Source organism: Tupaia chinensis, unplaced genomic scaffold, assembly GCF_000334495.1.
Source record: "Tupaia chinensis unplaced genomic scaffold, TupChi_1.0 Scaffold143705_1, whole genome shotgun sequence".
NCBI lineage: Eukaryota > Metazoa > Chordata > Mammalia > Scandentia > Tupaiidae > Tupaia > Tupaia belangeri.
Genome location: NW_006203553.1, coordinates 191,254 through 212,068, shown reverse-complemented (window position 1 = coordinate 212,068; position 20,815 = coordinate 191,254). Strand labels below are relative to the sequence as shown.

Below are 20,815 nucleotides of genomic sequence, written 5' to 3'. Positions count from 1 at the left end.
CTGTTATGAATAAATGGTTATTCACATCCTCGTACATGCCTTTTGGTGAGCATAGATCTATTGCATCTATACCTCAGAGTGGAGTCATCATGATACGGCATTGGTTTATCTATTCTCAGAGGATGTGAAAAACAATTCCAAAAGTGATTATAGCAATTTATTTATTTGTTTTCTATTTTTATTTTATAATTTCTCATTTAAATTTAGTTGTTTTACAAAGATTATAGGAATTTCTTCTGTCACGAGTCTAGGTGCCAAAGCTCCTGAGCGCACAAGCAATTGCTATTGATCATCTTTTCCTTAGTCTGATGGATGTGTAGTGATAACTTATTAGAGACTTTTGTTTCTATTTACCTGATGACTGAGGAGTCTGGCTGTTTCCCTATGGTTGTCAACTAAATGAATGGATTTTTCCTTATTTTAATTTAATATTTTTCTCATTGCTTCTTGGGGAGCATTTTGTCTTATGTGCACTTAACATGTAATTCCATCAGTGGAAATGCATACCTTATTTTACATTACTTTCCTTTCCAGCTCTATTGTGGTTATGTTTGAACAACGCATGGACATGTCTAAGATTTGGTAGGATTCCTTACTTTCAACCTATAAAATTGACAGTTGGGACAGAGGTATTAATTATTTTCCCAATGTCACTCCAGAACAGGGATAATCATTAAGCCCCTAAGTATTATATTTGTGCATTTCAATTTTTTTTTTCTGTTTCTGTGTTCGCTCTTCTTTCTTAACTTAGCAATTAATGGGATATATTTTGATTCTCTCTGTTTCATAGGAAGTTACTAACTCAAGAAATTTCCTTATAACAGGGAGAAATCTGTAGAGATACTTTCGTACCTCTTCATGATTTTGAGTTTTCTCTGCTTGACAATTTCTTTGAAATATAAAACAAGAATCTATTTTGAATCCTCATGTATGTTTTATACTGTGGGATTTTTGTCATGAAAATTTTCATCTTTATATTGGTATGCTTTAAGTTGTTTGGCAAACCCTAATCTTTTCCTGCCTGGATCACCAAGACACACTTGCCATCTAGGAATTTACTATCATTTGCATTTAAAAAAATTATAAGAACTCAAATTTGTTTTTCAGTATGATTATATGGGATCTGAAATGATGGCTGTAACACAGAAGATTGTCCAGCTTATTGGTCTTGTCAACACTGTAAGTTTACTTTTCCTAGTTTTATGAAAAACCTTTGAAAAAGATTTATATTCTTTATGGGAAATTAATGACTTGACAACTTTCAATGAGTTTAATATTCAAAATACTCAAATAAACTTTTTACTTTTTATGTACTGTTTTGATGTAATGAGTTATGTTCCTTGAAAAATATACAATAAATCTTATTTTTAGATGTTTACCCAGCTCAAATTGACTGTTATACTGTCCTCCTTGGAATTATGGCCAGATAAAAACCAAATTTCTACCAAAGGGGATGCTGATGATGTATTACAAAGATTTTTGGCATGGAAACAGGACTATTTTACCCTTCAGCCCCATGACATAGCACACTTACTCATGTAAGCACGATGTTCTATATTAATAAAGATATATAGATAAATAATTGCCTCACATTGGTAATTTGTTGCATTTATGGTGTTCTTCCACTTTCTGTAGACCTCTTTAGAAATGTTAAAAATATGGACATAACTTTTGCCATGGGATTGACAGTGTAGCTGAAAATACAAGAACAAAAAATCAAAATCAGTTTAATATCAGAATACTTTGGAGTATAAATGTGAAAAAAATCTGCACTTTAGGAACATTTATGATATTGACTTTACTGCAGAATACATGCAACCCTTCACTTATTAATGATGTAAAAATTGACATTGTTCATTGTTCTTGCTGCTGGTAATATTTAATCTTAAAAGACATCATTGGCTCAGGTAAAATTGCTTTTTTTCAGAACTAAAAATGTTTTTGTTTGTAACTTTTAGTGACTGAAACAGTGAATGCAGAGTAAGGGAAATAAAGTTGAGTTTGATATAAGATGATATTAAATCTAGGGCTTAGGTGAGGGAAGAACATTGGTATTATAGCAAATTGCAGTTCTCAGTACTTTGAGAATTTCTAGACTCTATTAGGTATTATCCAGATTGGACCTTTGTATGTTTATAAAGTCATTTTTCAGAAAGCAGGATTTGATTTAATAAATAAGCTTGTAAATTGGTCTGAATAACTGTGTTAATAAAAGACGACCCTGTGATGGTGTAGTTACAGGGAACACCCTACCTACGTGGGAGCGACCTTTCCTGGGACCATATGCAATCAAAACTATGATGCAGGTGTTGCCGTGGTATGCATTTTTCTTTCTTTACATTAATGTCTGTTGAATCTGACCTTTATGAGTATTTAGAAGTATTAATTTAAGTGGTTAAACAGTGTACGAAAAGCTGATTTTTTTCTGTATGTGTATATTCATTAATTTTTTGTTGAGGTAAAATTATTGGAATCTTGGAAAGTTTATTTAAGTATACATTTCAAAGACAAGGAATATAATAGGACTAACTGTTTGTATACCCATTTACAACCAGTCATAATGCACATCAACATTTACTTCCTTTTTTTAAGGAAATAAAACATTAACTCGAAGTTAAAGTATATGTTTTTCTCAAGTTCAAGAAATAGTACAAATGATGAACTCATGCTTGTCATTTTATGTAAATGTGATGCTATTTTTCCCAAACATTTGTATTTATAAACATTATCTTTAATGCTTTGGTGTGATTTTAAAGCATTATTTTTAAATTACTTTGAATTTTTTAAAAAAGATACATAATGAGGAAGTGTTACTCTGTGTGATTATTTTGTCTTTTAAATTTAAAAAAAATTTCAAGGGATGCATATATAATTATGATAGATAACAGAATGCATCACAAGACTAATATTGAAAAAAATTAATGAATTGCTTACGGAAACTACGTCCCCTGTATCCTCTTTTTTAATTTTCCAGAATTTCTCCTCCTGGCATATAATTCCATATCTGCTTCTTTTTAAATAAACATTTTATTTAAAAACATAGTAGGTAGAGAAAACTGGGGAAAGCAAACTGTATAGCATAATTTAATTTTTCCTTAGTCAATACACAGGTATAAATGAAGAAATGGATATTTTCAACACTTGAGAAAACCGCTGTGAATCATGCCTTCTGTCATTCACTGCCCACGCCTAGGATAGCCACTGCCAACCTTTTTTTGAACTTGATGAGAATGGAACAAGGTTAAAGTCTTGTAAGCCATAGTTTTTTCTTCAAGATTAGGTCATTTGTGGCTGTCTTGATCAAACTTTCTCCTTTTGCTCATGTAGTGTTTCTTGTTTATTGCTGTTAGTTTATTTCTGTGCTCTCATTGACCCTTAAGATGTAGGTGAATTTGTCAAGGTGCTCATGAACCTTCATCGCTTTCCAGTTCCCTGGAGCTTCCGTAGTTTCCATTGGCAGTGCCATGTTTGGGCACTTCGTGATCTGGGTTGTCTCTCTTTGGTGGCTGTGCATTTGAAGGAGCACTCATCTCATTTAGTGTTAACAGAATGGCTCCAGCAGAAACCTCCTATCAGCCCAGCTGGAGATTCTGAGGATTTCTCAAAACTTCATTGTGGACGCCGCTGTTCTGTTCCCGTGCCTTCTCGGGATGAGCAGAGCCATGTTGTGTGTGAGTATCTGGCTCCTTTTCCCTAGGTTAGTGCACTGAGCAGCCAGAGTGTTCAGTACAAGCTCCAATTCTTCCATCCTTGCTGAGGGAGCTGTCTCTAGGTCGCATGCCTTCTGGTCATTCAGTGGAGTCCAGTTGGCTGCAGTATCGGTACTGGCTGTTGAGATGGACACGCCGGTTCTCCAGTGTGTGTGCACTGCCTTCACAGCACACAGGCAGTGGCTGTGCGAGCACACGGAACACCTGTTGCAGGGCATGCCTGTCTGTAGTGGGTGGACTGGATGACTGGTCTGTGGGCCCGCTGCTGAGATGCACATGTTGGCTGCTGTGAGCACCTGCCCTTTGCTTGCGTAACTACCCCTGGGTAATCTAGTTTTGCCTATTCCCTTGTTCTGGGTGAGGTGAGACAAAGCAGGCCTCTCAGAAAGGCTGGGAGTGTTGGACGCTTACTTTTAGGAGACATTGTGTCTGAGGAGGGTATCTTTTATGGCTAAGCTGTGCCAGCTTAGGGAGAATGATGTGGGTCAAGGAAAGCCTTCTCCTCCTACATTTTGATGTAGCTACTGTAGAAACCTCTCAACTGGAGGACTGTCATAAAGATATTTCCTCAGTGGATGATTTCTGTGCAAAGATGAGAACGGGGACCTCTTCGTCTGCCATCTTATTGATTTTAGCCCCTTGAATTGTCCATTTGTTCATTTCCTAAAATCCTCTCATTTATCTTCAGAACAGCAGCTCTGTAACAGACAACATTTCATCCCTGAGTTCAAATCCTGAGTCTGCAGCTAAGTGACATTGAGGCTGTGAATTCTAGACATGAGTGTGTCAGGATACCACCAGGAAATGTGGAGACAGAATACGAAGGACCATCTCTCTCTGTCTCTCTCTCGTTTAGTATCCTATTTATTCAGCAGCCCTAATTTCCTGATAGTCACATTTTAGCTTTATGGTGCCAGAGAGGGAGAAATGTTTCCATGACTGCTTTCTGAATCTGCATGCCATGCCTGCCACCACTGTCTACTTGCGAAACGCCAAGACATGGCACTCTCCCCCAGTAGCTCCCTTTGAGCCTAGTTACCGCCCAGCGCTGCCAGCCTCTTTGAATTCTTTGGCGCCTTTGGGTAGCTGCATTTTTGTTGTTATGCTCAGGGGAACAAGTATGCTAGCATTCAACTTCATTACCTAAAGTGAATATTCAAGTCTGTGCTGTAGATTCCATTTCTTCACTGACTGTCCATCTATTTACTCCATTTCTCCTCTTCTCTCTCTCTCTCACAGCATCATTTATTAGTCTGAAGTGATATCCTTTTCTATTACATCTATTGATTCTTTGTATGATCTCTCTTATATAATTGGACTAGGGAATGATTTTATTTGGAAGGGATCCCATCTGTTGCATGACTTTAAACTGGAGATGTAGTTTCAAATGTATGATGTTAGAGGTACAAGGCCGCATCTGCTCCTCTTCCATGGCATTGGAGGTTCAACTTTAGTTCCTATATTTGCCCTACACTCTGATGGTTAACCTCCCTATCACCTCTCATGTTCTGCCCTAACTTTAACCTACTTTGAATTTATGACACTAGGATTTTCAAGCTAACTTATTATAGGACAACAGGAAGGGACAACAGGAAGGGATGCCTCGTAACTATTTTTTCCACATTAGATCTGTCCCATGTTTATATTCATACTTATGCACATATGTACACATACTCTTCCTTGTCCTTTAGCTATGCATTATTTAAGTCTTAGTCACTATAAATTCCCATTGATTTAGAGAACTTGCTATAAATGTTCTAAGAGTTTTGCTTATGATGATTAGAGAGCTGAGAAAAATATAGTTTGCTAAAGTTAGATAATATGGGGTCATCAGGTAGCATGCTGCTTAGGGCACTGGACTGCCATATGGCTGAGCGCAGTTTGAGTCTTGGACCTGGCAGCTTGATTTCTTCTCTCTCTCTCTCTCTCTTTCTCACTCTGGCCCTCTCTGTTCAAATTAAAATAAATTAAAAAATGAATAAATAAGATTGAAAACTTATTTAAAAAGTTAAACAATATGAAGTATACTGTCATCTACACTGCTGCCAACTTTAAATTTTTTTTGTTTTAGAGTTTTACTATAGGGCATGTGTGCTCCCCAGAGAGACAGAGACAGAGAGGCAAAAAGTGAGAAATAACCCCCAGGGGATATCCTCCACTCTCCTCTTGGGAATTTTGGGCATGTACACACATGTGTGTGGTGTGAGTTTTAAGCTGCTCGGGTCTGGGACTTGAACCATGGTTGACTACATGGAAGTCCAGTGATGTAACCATTAGCCATCTGCTGATCCCCCAAGCAAGTCACTGTTTTTTTTTTTTTAATAAGAGTTATTTTATTTAACTTTATTTATTTACTTATTATTTTTTAAATTGGTCCAGAGAGGGACAGAGGCAGAAAGAGCAAGAGAGAGAAAGTGAGAAAGCAAGCCACCAGGTCCAGGATTTGAATCATTGTCGGCCACGTGGGAGTCCAATGGCCCTAACCACCATGCTACCTGGCGGACCTGCTACCCACTGTTTTTTAACTTCCTATCTCAGATTTCTTTACCACGATTGTTTGTGTGTCGCTAGCTCTTGTCTCATACCCTCTTCACTCCACTTACTATGGCATAAACTTTTAGCTGGTCTCTATCTGAGCGTTCTACCCATATTCATACTTTTGTATTATTTCCCAAGTTTTAGATTGTGACCTAAATATCTGTTTCCCAAGAGGGTTTTCCTATTACCTTCTCTAAATATCATGCTTAATCCCCTCATAAATTTCCAGTTGGAATACTGTTTTCCTTTACAGCAGTGTTAATAATTCACATATGTATAGGCAGCTCATTGTGGGTTCCTGTTCCTATGTTTCTCTTTCTATGACATAAACTCCAGGTGTGAACTAAGTCCATTACTTTCATGCATGCCACTCTGTTCTCATCACATGATGGTGCCTGACACACGAATACATGGAATTAGGATTTATTAGTCATATAAACTGACTTCATGGAAAAGCGAAATAAATATGTTCTACTTTGACTGCATAAGAAATACTATATGTTCAAAGCTATAGAATCTAGGCTTGTCAGATTTTAAACCAGACTATCATAATTTTATTTTTTGAACATTATTTTATGCTTCTTAATTAATACATTACCATACATATACATATTGATAAAAATATCCCAACAGATGAATGGTCAACCTTAAAAAGTGTAAAAATATAAAACTTTATAGGAGCAAAATGATTTCAAGTCACTACTTGCATTTATTTTCTTTTTCTATAATCATTTTCTCTTAACTCTTCATTTCAGTATTCAGATTCAATGAGTTTGGAGGCATTTTCAGTTATTATAGCTCAACTGCTTGGCCTTAATATAGGACTGACATATGATGACATCAGTAAGTGTTCCTGTCCCAGAGCTACATGCATAATGACTCATGAAGCAGTGTAAGTCTACTTTTCTTAACTAATTTCACATATTTCTTCATGAGTTTTTTTCTCAGATGCGAATTTTTTACTTTTTATATTCAACTCTATAAAAAATTGAGATGATATGCTTGCACAGATTTAATTATTATAACTTTTTGCATTGCTTTTTTGGAAAGAAACTTTTTCTATATGTTTTTGGGGAATGTGGAAGGTAAATAATATCAAAATTAAATTTTTGTTATGGTTGTTTAATCTTTGCTGAGATTTTGTATTTTAATTTGAGCCATCTTAAATTCATATAATTATGAGTATCAACAGTTGGTGTAATGGATATGTTACTGAACTTCCTTGTAGTTGACTGTGGTTCAAGTCCCAGACCCAGTGGCTTTAACTCATGCTGGGTGTGTGTGTGTGCATGCCCAAGGTCCCAAGAGGAGAATGGAGGAGAAGGGATTGTGGTGTGGCCATCCCCCTGGGGGAGTGATTTCTTGCTTTCTCTCTCTTGTCTTTCTAGCAAGTACATGGGCCCTATTGCAAAAACCTCTAAAAAAGTTCATATTATTATGTGTGGAGCATTGTCTAGATGTGGTTTTATTAGCAAGGTTTATTTATCTGAAGAATATTATTTAATTTTAGGAGTTCCAGCGGTATAAAGAGTTTTAGCAACTGTAGCATGTCTGAATATAAAAATTTTCTTTCAAAATTTGAGGCTAAATGTCTTCAGAACCTTTCAAATTTGCAACCATTACATAAAAATCTACCCAAGTGTGGCAATGGGATTTTGGAACCTAATGAAGAATGTGATTGTGGCAATGAAGAAGTAAGTACTAAAGACTGAAAACTGAACACAATTTGTATGTCTCTAATTAAAAATTCAGACTTGTTTGTCATGGTATGTATGGGATAATATATACAATGAATTCTTCTAATTATAACTGAGATTTGAGGGTAGTTTTGATGTACCGGTCACTTTCTAGATCTCTTGGATTGGGAAGATAAACACTTCATAAGTTTTCATAAAGAAATGGAGAAGAAAGCATTGCAGTGTGGCCATCCCCACTGGGGGGGGCTTTCTCCCTTTTTTTTTCTCTCTCTCTGTCTCCAGTGAGCACATGTGCCCTATAGGAGATTAAAATTATGTATGTATATTAAATGTGTCTTTATTCCATGAATTACTTAACTCTGCTTTCATACATAGTTGGAATCTCTAGTAAACAAATCACTAACAAGACCATCAAGAAAGGTTTACATTTCACCTGGAATCTCACCTTTCTTTTCCTCCAAGAATATATTTCCATGTTAGTAATTTCTGAATTAATTGCCAAGTATTTTAGCTAATAAATGTTACTGATCAACTTCTATTTTAGAATTTTTAAATAGTGTACAGTTCTTATGTCTAGCCGGATATTCTAGGAATAATGAAACAGCAAAGCTTGACTGAGTATAATTATACTGCATGGCCTAAAAGTTGAGTAAAATAGAGTATTACATTGAAGTGTAGAAATCTTACCTTGGACAGCTGGAATAATATTTCTTCTGATAATATTTTAGGAATGTCAATTTGAAAAATGCTGTGACTACAGGACATGTAAACTGAAAGGCTTGGTGAAGTGTGGTTCCGGGCCATGCTGCACATCGAACTGTGAGGTAAGTGGCCAACATGTATGAAAAGAACATTGACCTGCGATAACAGAATCCACGTGGAACTGATCAAAAAGATTATAGAAGACATTCAGTAAAATAAAATACACACCGAATAAACAAATGCTAGTATACGCGGAAAATTCTTTTGGAGAGAGCAGACATCTCAGATTGGTACTGACTGTGCTGAAACCACAAAGTCTACCATCTTCTAAATGAACAGATAAAGATGAGGAAAAAACATACAGATTATTATATCAAAAATGTATTGACCTTTCTCTCTTGCCAGTTTTAGTATTTTGCCTCTGTGGTTTCAGTCAATCTGGCTATGAGCCTTGGGGAAGGTCTTCTTGGTTGATTCTAGGTGGGGTCCTTTGTATTTCTTGGGTCTGGATATTTGAGTGCCTCTCACATTCCCATTCTTAGGGAAAAAAAGCTTTTAACTATAATTGTGTTAATCAGAATTCTGGCTAATGATTTTTATCTTCTACACGGTAAGTTCAGGCCATCCAGAGTCCTGAAGCATTAAGGCAAGAAGCAATGCAAATATCCACATGTGGATGTCAGGAAAGGCTTCTGAAGGCTCTTTTCTCGCAGAACAATCCCAGCCCCAGGCAGGCAGGGTTCCATCCCCTGGCAAGCTCATTACATATAACTACACATTATTTTAGGGCAAGTAAAATGAGAAAAAGACATTTTATCATCCAAGTCATAGATTTCATTTCCAGTTCCCTTTATTACCTTTTGGAAAATTCTGCTTGGTATCATATTCCTTGTGCCTGAAGACCTTCCTTTATTAATTTTTGTAATTTGAGTATAGTAAAAGTAAATTATTTCAGTCCATTTGTCTAGGAAAGTCTTTCTTACTCATGTTTTTTTTTTTTTTAGAGGTTTTCGCTATAGGGCGCGTGCGCTCGCCAGACAGACAGAGAGAGACAGAGAGACAGAAAGCGAGAAATCATCCCCCAGGGGGGATGGTCACGCCGCAATCCCTTCTCCTCCATTCTCCTCTCGGGATCTTGGGCACGCACGTACACACGCCCGGCATGAGTTTTAAGCCACCGGGTCCGGGACACGAACCGCGGTTGACTACGTGGGAGTCCAGCGACAGAGCCATTACGCTAACTGCTGGTTCCCTCTTACTCATTTTTGAAATTTATATTTCCTGGCTATGAAATGCTAATTAGAAAGAGTTTATTTTTTTCCTTTTTCATCGCTTTTAAGATGTCACTTCATTTATCATTCACTTTTGTTTAAATATTAATTCATTAAAATTGGACGATTCTGTGTGTGTGTATGTGTGTGTGTGTGTGTGTGTGAGAGAGAGAGAGAGAGAGAGAGAGACTTCAACATGCATAATACATAGCAGGTCAGCATTTAGACATGAACTTCACTGGTGAAAAGTGAACAATTTTGCAGTAACTTCCCCTTCATTGGAGCTACTCAGGGATGCCTTTGTGCTCTCAGATAATAATAAATTAGCGCTGGTGCTGATAGCTGTTTCATACATCGTTTACCATGTATTGTCCTAAGCACTTTTCCCATTAGTTCAATTCAATACTAATAAGAATGCTATAAGAATATGATTATCCCAAATTTACTTATGTAAAATAGAGAAATTGTTTTTCTCGTCCGCACTAATAAACCAGTAAGAGTCAGAGCTAGGGACTGAAACTAGGCCATCTATCTCTTAGGTCTCTCTCAATTTCAAGGATCAAGTCTGTCTAAACTAATCATTTTAGGCTCTCACTAGTGCTACTTGAGTCAAATTAATTCACAATGGAGTAGAAAAGCAGGTGGACAGTGGCAAATCTTGTCAGAAGGGATCCTTTTATTAATATATCACTGAGACCCTGCTCTTCTCTGGGCTTCACAATGAATATGGTACTTGATTTTTCTTTTGATGGACTCCCAGTATTGGGCATTTTGTCATTCCCTCAATTGTCCCTAATCAAAACTGTTTTATTTGATAAATCTCTTCAGTAAGTAATTGAGAATGGTAGTGGTTCTCTGAATAGAGAACTTGATTTTTCTTTTTCCTTTTCTTCCTAGTTCTCAGTAGCAGGCACTCCCTGTAGAAGGAGTGTTGATGAAGAGTGTGATTTTACAGAGTATTGTAATGGAACTTCTAATAATTGCGTTCCCGACACTTACGCATTGAATGGTCACCTGTGCAAGTTGGGATCTGCATACTGTTACAATGGACAATGCCAAACAACTGATAACCAGTGTACCAGGATATTTGGAAAAGGTACTGCTCTCTCATTTACATTTATTTGCCAGTGGGTGGCAGGATATTTAAGGTACTGGATTTCCACATGGCTGATCATGGTCCAAGTCCTGGCCAGGTGACTTGAAAGTCACACTGAACACATGTGCATGCATGCCACAAATCCTAAGAGGTGAATGGAGAAAAAGGGATGGTGGCATGGCCATCCATCCTGGGGGCTGATTTCTCACTTTCCCTCTCACTGGCTTTCTCTGCTGAGTACATGCTCCCTACAAAAAAAAAAAAATTCTATATTGCCTTTACCATGACACACAATCTGAGAGATTAACCTCTACTTAAAATACTGCTGATTCCCTACATGAGGGGGATAAAAAAGAACATGGAAAACTATGTATAAATTCCTAAAGTTTCTGCCCATAATAACATGTTTTAGATCATTCATTTTATTAAGAGGAAGCTACAAAGTCAAGACTAATATCCATTGAGCTATGAGAACCAGCAGTTAGCGTAATGGCTATGTCGCTGGACTCCCATGTAGTCAACCGTGGTTCGCATCCTGGACCTGGTGGCTTAAAACTCATGCCGGGTGCGTGTGCATGTGTGCCCAAGATCCCGAGAGGAGAATGGAGGAGAAGGGATTGTGGCGTGACCATCCCCCCTGGGGGGTGATTTCTCGCTTTTTGTCTCTATGTCTCTCTCTGTCTGGCGAGCGCACGTGCCCTATAGCAAAAATCTCTCTCTCTCAAAAAAAAAATCCATTGAACTAGGGGATGTTTGCTCTTACTGAGAAGGACAACCAATTTTATTTTTTTTTTAATTTTTTTTGCTATAGGGTGCATGCACTCGCCAGAGACAGACAGAAAAAGGAAAGTGAGAAATTACCCCCTTCCGTCAGAGAGCATGACCATGCTGCAGTTCCTTCTCCTCCACTCCCCTCTTTGGATTTTGGGCAGGAACCTACATGCACTTGCTGTGTTTTGAGCCACCAGGTCCAAGACTTGAACCATGGTAGACCATGTGGGAGTCCAGTGCCTTAACTACTATACGACCTGCTGGCCCCCAAATTGTGTTTTAAAGTAATACAATTACTGCAATAGATAGAATCCTTTGTGTGTTGTGTTAAATAAGACAATTTTCCACTTAAATCATCAGGACATGCACAGAAACAAAAGAGTGATCAAGTGTACAATTTTAAAAAATGAATCTCTTTAGCTGACTATAGATGAACATTTAGCTTGGATTAAAAATGATAATTCAAGGTATATGTTTGCTTTCTAAGGTGCTCAAGGTGCTCCATTCGCCTGTTTTAAAGAAGTTAATTCTCTGCGCTATAGATTTGGAAACTGTGGTTTTGAAAACTCACAACCATTGCCTTGTGAGCAGAAGTACGTATATAAAAATGATATGTTTCTTTAAATCATAAAACTTAGAAATTCTTTGTCAAGAGACACTAGACAGAAATGAGTGGTAAATTGTACGAAAGGACAGTGCGTTCAAATACCGTTATTTGTCTTTTTCTTTTCTTGTGTGCAGTCCAGTTTTCTTTCCCTTGTTTTTCTTCTGGTGTCATCCTCAGGATGATACAGCATGAAAAGAAGGCTGATGCTTATTGTCAGAGTATGGAAGAGGGCATAAATTTCCCAAAATCACAACTCCTTCTGTATATATTGACAATTAAAATTTGGTGTTGAATTAAGTTTACAAATAGGAAAAATTCTAAAGCATATGCTTTTATTTTTAAGGCATAAAATTGTCAAAACACAGTTGTTTTTATTATTTTTGTATGTTTCTAAATCACTGAATGTAAATCATGGCAGTACATATACATAGCCAAACTGGGAATATTGGAGCATAGTTTTACTAAAATCCGTGTAATAGATTGATTCCGATAAAGGAAGTGCCTATCCCATAACAAATGCTTACTCTGAACTTCAACAGGGTAATAAAAAGAAAAGAAACATAAAAAATAGTAATCAAGCCAAATTCAAGAAATAAGGAAGTAGAAAGAGAATGTAAGAACACTTAGGTAAGATTAGGCAATCTAAGAAGAAGCAAGACTTTCTTTTAGTCTCTAAGACATAGCCAGGAAAAATTGTCAAATCCTTAGTTAAGCATCACTCGGAATGGTTCTAAAGCAACGTGGCTCCTTTAAGTAGATGGAGAATGTATGAAAAAGGTGTTTAGTTGGTGGGACCAAGACAATATCGCACACACACACGCACACGCACATATACATGCACACACTTACCATGGATTATGACTGTCGTGAAGAGGATGAATGTCTCACAAGCCCCAATATAGGAAGATAAGTACATGGGAAGAGGGAATGAGGAATCACAAAGGGAATGCTGGAAAGTGAGAATGAAGAAATCCTGTATGATCACTGAAATTCTGTATGATCTCTGAAGGCTAGACCTCATTGGATAAGAGTACAGAGCCTGTGACCCTGCAGACTGAATTAGACTACAGAGAAGCCCATCAAAGACAGAAGATGTGGTATACCAGCTGCTTGTAATCTCTCTCCTTGCTACGCATCAGCACATCTGCTCCTTTGGTCAGTACTCATGGAAGAAGGAAAAAGAGAAGTGGAAGACTCCATGGGAGTTAGCAAGCATGACTTATCTGGACTTTATTTGATAATACAATATAACAAAACATCAGTTTTCCTGAAATAAAATTAGACAAGACTGGAATTGAGCAGTGTAGATTATCTGCTCTAAGCAGACTATGATCCCTATTCAGAAAAGAAAAGACTTCTACCACAGATGCAAATGACGAGAAAATGTACTTCGGAGGAAGAGTTTGTACTCAATAGCCAGACTAGAAAGAGAAACACAATGCAAGGTTGGGTTAATATACATTCCATAGAAAGACAGAAGAACCCCACTGAACAAATAAAGAAAGAAAGAAAAACTAAAAAATAGTATGCTGGAGGAAAGGAAAGTTAGGAAAAAGTTTTAGGTTTTGGCTTCCAACCGTATTATAATCTTCACTTGGCGCCATTAAGCTAATTGCTACGATACTAAAAGAACCAGAATGGTGTTTTGGGAAGAATGGATAACAGTTCGTAAGAGGAGATATTTGGCAGAATAATACTGACATGCTCAGTAGACACCTATCTTTAGCCCAAACTGGTTGTGTCCATGGAAGATTTTTAACTGCTGAATAGATACCAGGAAGGTTGAGTGATTCTAGGAGCAAGAACAGGCATAGATCATTTTCTGGGCCATAGTCTAGAAATATTGTAAACTTCTTAGAGAAGTCAGCTTGCTACCTAGTGGTGGATCATGAGCAGCAAAATCAAGTGTCTGTGAGACAGCCTTTGACTATGTTGTGGCATGGAGAGGAGCTAAACAGCTCTAAATTCTCAAGAGGCAAGTTTAGATACAGTGACAATATTGATCAAAATCGAGAGTCTGTGTACTGCAGAAACATACCATATAGAGATTATGGTGAGGACCACAGGGCTAATCAAAAGACGCAGAAGAGTAAGTGCAATAATCAGCCACTCAGCACATTGGGGAAACAGGTGTCCAATCTCGCCAAGCCGTATCAAAGTAAGGGCAAGTGATAAATTCTCCCAAAAAGTGTGGTGAAATATGAAGAGGGCTCTAAACCAACTGAAAGCAAAAAAAAAAACAATAAAACTCAGTCGTAGAAGGGAAATCATGATCATGTCTACATAACAGAGTTCAGCGTATACATTTCAATTCTGCTACAACTAGTCAATCAAGTTGAATTTAGCTGTCATACACAATAATTGGATGCTTTTATTTTGGCGTGTTGTCTGGTTTCATACCATTAATTAACATTTACATGATCATGCAATAATGGATTGGAATCTGGAATCATTTGAAGACAAAATAATAAGGAGTGTTGTACTTTTGCTTTCTATTTCCAGGGATATACTCTGTGGAAAATTAGCTTGTATTTGGCCACAGAATGATACTTACAAAAGCAGTGTTCAATCAGCAGTTCATTCACATATTCAAGATCATGCATGTCTATCTGTAACTTCTGAGTTATCCATGAGATCAGTCGGAAGAGACAATGGCTACGTGGCTGATGGCACTGTGTGTGGCCTCCACATGGTAATAACATGTGATAAGTTACATTGAGTTGTTTATGTTAATCATCATATTCTGTATTTTACGGTGACTATTCCAGTTATATGGAAAGGTTTTGAATCTGGTGCTGACATTTATTTCACATATGATATTGAAAAAAGTATATGAACTAGGCCTCATTTATCCAATAGCATTGCTTTTTAAATTAACCTTAAATCAGTTTTTATGTCAAAAAGGAGCATGAATGTTTTAAGCACAAGATTCCATTGACACATAATTCTTTTTAGATCTTTTAATTCTTAGTAGCTTTGATTATAGAAACCTAACACTGAATCTTCCATTTTCCTGCTCCATAAAGAACTGTCTTTTTAAAATCATCTGATTATATATATATCTGATTAAAATATAACTGTGAGAAATTTAGAAGAATAAAATAATAAATCTGTACTAGAGGGCCAGCAGATAGCGTAGCACCTAGCACCTACTTTCACATGGCCCACCACGGTTCGAGTCCCAGACCAGTGGTTTGAAAATCATGCTGGGCACGTATGTGTGCCTGCCTATGATACCAGGAGGAGAACAGAGGAGAAGGGATTGTGGTATGATCATTCCCCCTGGGAGGTGATTTATCCCTCTTCCTCTTACTGTCTCTGTCTCACTCTCTTTCCAGTGAATGCACATGCCCTAAGGCAAAACCTCTTAAAAAAAAAAAAGAAAAAGAAAAAAGAAATCTGTACTGGGAAAGCAGTCTCAGTACATATACCAGCTCAGGAATGGATGTGTGTATGTGAGCGCTTAGATCCACACAGTCATGAAACAAAGGGGAACAAAGTGGCTCAAAGGTTTTCATCAATCAAAAGTTAATTTTGAGGAAATATTTATGAAAAGTGAATTTTCGTTCTCATTATGCCTTTATATCATTAATTAATCAAAATCTATGCTAATATTGGGTTGTCTGGAAAGTGATGCCACATTTTTGCATAGAAAAACAGAAAAATACATCATGACTTTCCCGACAACCTAATATTTTTGGAGAAAAACTAAGCTACAAAGTCAGTTAAAATAAAAAATGGTAAATGAAGCAAAAAGTCACATACTGTGGAAACTAATTACCCTAGGATTACCCACATTAACATAATAGGTTTCTATGGTAGATAAAAATGATGTTAAATATTTCACTTGTTAGATTATTCTGACAAATATTACAACAAAAATTCATAATAACTTAGGAGTTATATCTGGAGCCTAAACAAAATTAATTCTGTTTCTGTTTTCAAGGGGACAAATTATTAACGTTAACCAATTAATTTTTTTCAATTTTTTGAGAGAGCTTTTTTTATGCTATAGGATGTATGCATTTGCAGGAGACAGAGACAGTAAGCAAGAAATCCCCCCCAGGGGGAGTGGCCACACTGTAACCCTTCTTCTCCATTATCTTCTTGGGATCTTGGGCATGTACACACATACCCAGTGTGAGTTTTAAGTTGCCAATCTGGGACTTGAATCGCAGTTGACTACATGGGAGTCCAGCAAAGTAACCATTATGCCATCTGCTGATTCCTAACCCATTGTTCCTAATGAAGCAATAACATAAAAAATAAAACCCGCCTTGGGGCCAGCAGGTGGCATAATGGTTAAGGCTCTGGACTCTGGTCAACTGTGGTTTGAATCCTGGACCTGGTGGCTTGAAACTCACACAGGGGGTGTATGTGTGTGTGTGCATGTGTGTGTGTGTGTGTGTGTGTATGTGTGTGTGTGTGTATGTGTACCCAAAATCCTGAGAAGAGAATAGAGGAGAAGGGATTGTGGCATGGAGGAGAAGAGATTACAGCATGACCATTCCCTCTGGGGTTGATTTCTCTCTTTTTTTCTCTCTGTCCCTGTCTCTCTCTCCCTGCAGTGAGCTCATGCACCCAATGGCAAAAAAATCTAAAAAAAAAAAGAAAAAGAAATAAAAAAGAAATAATAACAAACAAAAAGTGTAATGTTTTAGATTTTTGTACTGAGTATGGTAATGCAAAATATTCCTATCAGAATTAGAATAATATGAATAATCAGTCCCTCAACTTGAGCATTTTTTGTGTTTATATAGCAATGAATTAATTACATCTCAGTTTGTATAAATTTTGTGAATGATTATAAATATTTTTTGTTTTATTTTAGTACTGTGTAAATAAAACATGCAGAGAAGCTCATTCCATGGGATATAACTGTAATGCCACTGTAAAATGCAAAGGGAATGGAGTAAGTTACTTCCACTTGTAGTTCTAAGTTGCATGTCGTTGTGGGTAAATGGAAGTAAACCTTTATCCTGTGCTGAGAGTCTATGTTACTTGTAAATTGATCTTGCCTAGAGATAGCTGATTTATATGCACATCATGCACAAATACATATGTATATCAACTGAGCTAATTCTAACACTATTAAGTAAATTGCACTAGATGTGTTTTGAATTATTTTACATACCCACGACTTGAGTTTGTAATTTTTAAAAATCAGCTCTTAAACACAAATGTTTTCTTCATATTATGATCATAGTTTGCTCTTCCTTATACACTTAATTCGATATATGGCTATATTTTACAGAGACTATACTTAAAAATATGCTGACGTCTTACCACATTTTCTATTGTTCTTAAGGAAAGGGTTGCAAAGTGAAATGCAACCACATGCAAAAAACTTTTATTTCATCTCTGTTGATCTATTTTAATCTGGTAATATAAACTTGTTACTTTCACATTGCACTTTTATTTCTTAAAATTCACAATTTAGGGTCTTTCATTGTTTCGCTTTTCTAAAAGAAATTTAGTGTGTGATGTAGTCAATATTATATTAATATACTCAAGGTCACTATAATGTATTTGATTTTATAATTTTTTAAATTCTGGAGGTAAAGTATGAAACAGCATTGTCCTTAACCTGCCTATGAACTATTAACAAAGAAAATAAGCACATTTTATGTTTTATTTTTTATTATCTGTAAATACAATTGTTGGCCTGATCTTTTGCTTTACTTCATGATATTTTTTACCATTATGCTTTAGCCTGAATTTTTTTGGTAACATCTTCTAGCTCTTGTAATATTATTATTTTTTTTTACATTTTTGCCATAGGGTATGTGTGCTCACTAGAGAGAGACAGAGAGAGAGAGAGAGAAAGTGAGAAATAACTCTGTAGCAGGGACGGTCACACTACAGTCCCTCCATTCTGCTTTTAGGATTTTGGGCATGTAGGCATGCACATGCGTCAGCATGATTTTCAAGGTGTCGGATCCTGTACTTGAACCATGGTTGGCCATGTTATGGTCATCCAGTGCCTTAACCACTGTGCCATCTGCTGGCCCTAGTTCTCATATTATTAATGCATGCATTTTTGGTAAAATTTATATAATATGAAATTTATAATTACAGCTATTTTTGAAGAATTATTTATTATTATTATTTTTAATTTGCTATAGGTTACATGTGCTCACCAGAGAGAGAGAGAGAGAAAGAGAGCTAGGGAGAGGGAAAGTGACAAGACAAGCCACCAAGTCCACGACTCAAACTGTGACTGGCGATGGGGGAGGGTCCACCACCTTAGCCACACACCATCAGCTGGGCCCTAGTTTTAACTATTTGTGGAATGTACAATCCTGTGGCACTAAGTACATTTAAAATTTATATCATTGGGCAGTCATTCACTGCTATCCATCTATGAAAATTTTTATTATCCCCAACTGAAATTCTGTATCTATTCTTTCAGCCCCTCCCCAAGTCCCTATTTAACTCGAGGTCTCTAAAAATTTGACTGTTGTAGGTACCTCATACAGTTGGAATCATACAGTGTGTGATTTTATGATTGGCTTATTTCACTGATCACAATCGTTTGAAGTTTCATTCATCTATTGATAGATACTTATGTTGATTCCATATTTTGTCTATTGTGAATAGTGCTTAAATAAACATGGACATGCAGATACATGCTTATTTCATTTATTTAGGGTATACAACCACTGTGGGATTGATGAATTATACAGAAGTTATATTTTTAATTATTTGAGGAAACCCCATGCTGTTTTTCACAGTAGCTACACTAATTTATACTCCCACCAATAGTGTATGGGGGTTCACATTTCTACACATACTTAACAAATTTGTTATCTTTTGTCAAAAATTAACAATATCTTGAGAGGTTTTTCGCTATAGGGCGTGTGCGCTCGCCAGACAGACAGAGAAAGACATAAAGACAGCAAGCGAGAAAGCACCCCCAGGGGGGATGGTCGCGCCGCAATCCCTTCTCCTCCATTCTCCTCTTGGGATCTTGGGCATGCACGCACATGCGCCCGGCGTGAGTTTTAAGCCACCGGGTCCGGGACGTGAACCGCGGTCAACTACGTGGGAGTCCAGCAACATAGGCATTACACTAACTGCTGGTTCCCAACAATATCTATTTTAAATGGAGTGAGATGATGTCTCATGATTTCGATTTGCATCGTCCTTATGAGTAGTCATATTGTATAAATATTATATACATGTTGCCATTTGCATCTTCTTGAGAGATACATATTTAAGCCTTTTGCTTGTTTTTTAATCAGGATTTTTAGTTTGACTGTTTTCTGTTGAGTTGTTTGTGTTTCATATATATTTTGAATTAACTTTGTCAGATATAGTGTGCAAATTTTTTCTCCCATCCCTAGGTTGTATCTTCACTCTGTTGTTTTCTTGTTGCAGAAGCTTTTTAGTTTGATGTAATCCTATTAACCTATTCTGTTTTGTTGCCTATGCTTTTGAGTTTTTGCCCAAAAAATTCTTGCCTAGATTAATATCATAGAGTCCCTGAATATTCTTCTAGTAGTTTTATAGTTTCAGTTTCAGTTTTATAAGACAGACAGAAAGAGACAGAGGGATAGAAAGCAAGAAATCCCTCCCCAGGGGGGATGGCCATGCCGCAATTTTCTCCTTCATTCTCCTCTTGGGATCTTGGGCACACAAGCGCACACACCCGGCATTGAGTTTAAGCCACTGGGTCCAGGACTCGAACCGCCGTTGACCAATGGGAGTACAGCAGCATAGCCATTACACCAATTGCTGGTCCTTTCATTTGAATTTTATATGTGGTGAAATACAAAGACCTAGGTTAATTTTCCTACATGTGGATATCCAGTTTTCTCAGCACATTTGCTAAAAGTTTCCTCAATATAAGTTATTGGTGCTTTTGTCAAAAAACTGTTGACTGTAAGAAAGTAGCCTTATTTCTGGCTTTTCTATCGCATTCCCTTTGTCTATATGTATATTCTTATGCCACTACCGTACTGTTTTGGTTTCTTTTTCTTTCCTTTTTTTTTTTTTTTTTTTTGCGCTATAGGACACGTGCACTCGCCAGAAAGACAGAGAGAGACAGAGATAGAAAGCAAAAAATCACCCCCCGAGTGGATGGCCATGCCGCAATCCCTTTTCCTCCATTCTCCTCTCGGGATCTTGGGCATGCATGCACACACACCTGGCGTGAGTTTAAGCCACCGGGTCCGGGAATTGAACTGCAGTCAATTACATGGGAGTCCAGCGACATAGCCATTACACTAACTGCTGGTCTCCTGTTTTGGTTTCTATAACTTTGTGGTATATCTTGAAGTCACATATGGAAAATTTCAGAATAAACAATTTATATGTTTTACATTGTGGGCTGTTTTGAGTAGTGTGATGAAATATCATTCCATCTTGCCTGGGATGCCAATTGTCCTTTTATTCAGTGTATCTACCCTTTAATGACTTAG

The 20,815-nt window shown here is 37.1% G+C and overlaps 1 protein-coding gene across 4 annotated transcripts in view; it reads left to right on the top strand.

Moving 5' to 3' along the window:
- Positions 1 to 20,815, top strand: part of ADAM18 (ADAM metallopeptidase domain 18) — a 51,314-nt gene that overhangs the window by 19,009 nt on the left and 11,490 nt on the right. For all 4 annotated transcript variants that reach the window (XR_336889.1, XR_336888.1, XM_006164738.2 and 1 more), the window contains exons 8-17: positions 1,108 to 1,179; positions 1,372 to 1,538; positions 2,236 to 2,317; positions 7,004 to 7,140; positions 7,759 to 7,942; positions 8,674 to 8,769; positions 10,816 to 11,014; positions 12,273 to 12,378; positions 14,895 to 15,084; positions 17,224 to 17,304. Coding sequence is in view for 2 of the 4 variants with exons in the window: in XM_006164738.2 (XP_006164800.1) it covers positions 1,108 to 1,179; positions 1,372 to 1,538; positions 2,236 to 2,317; positions 7,004 to 7,140; positions 7,759 to 7,942; positions 8,674 to 8,769; positions 10,816 to 11,014; positions 12,273 to 12,378; positions 14,895 to 15,084; positions 17,224 to 17,304 (1,314 nt within the window). In the remaining 2 variants the exon portion in view is untranslated. The remainder of the gene's footprint in view (positions 1 to 1,107; positions 1,180 to 1,371; positions 1,539 to 2,235; positions 2,318 to 7,003; positions 7,141 to 7,758; positions 7,943 to 8,673; positions 8,770 to 10,815; positions 11,015 to 12,272; positions 12,379 to 14,894; positions 15,085 to 17,223; positions 17,305 to 20,815) is intronic.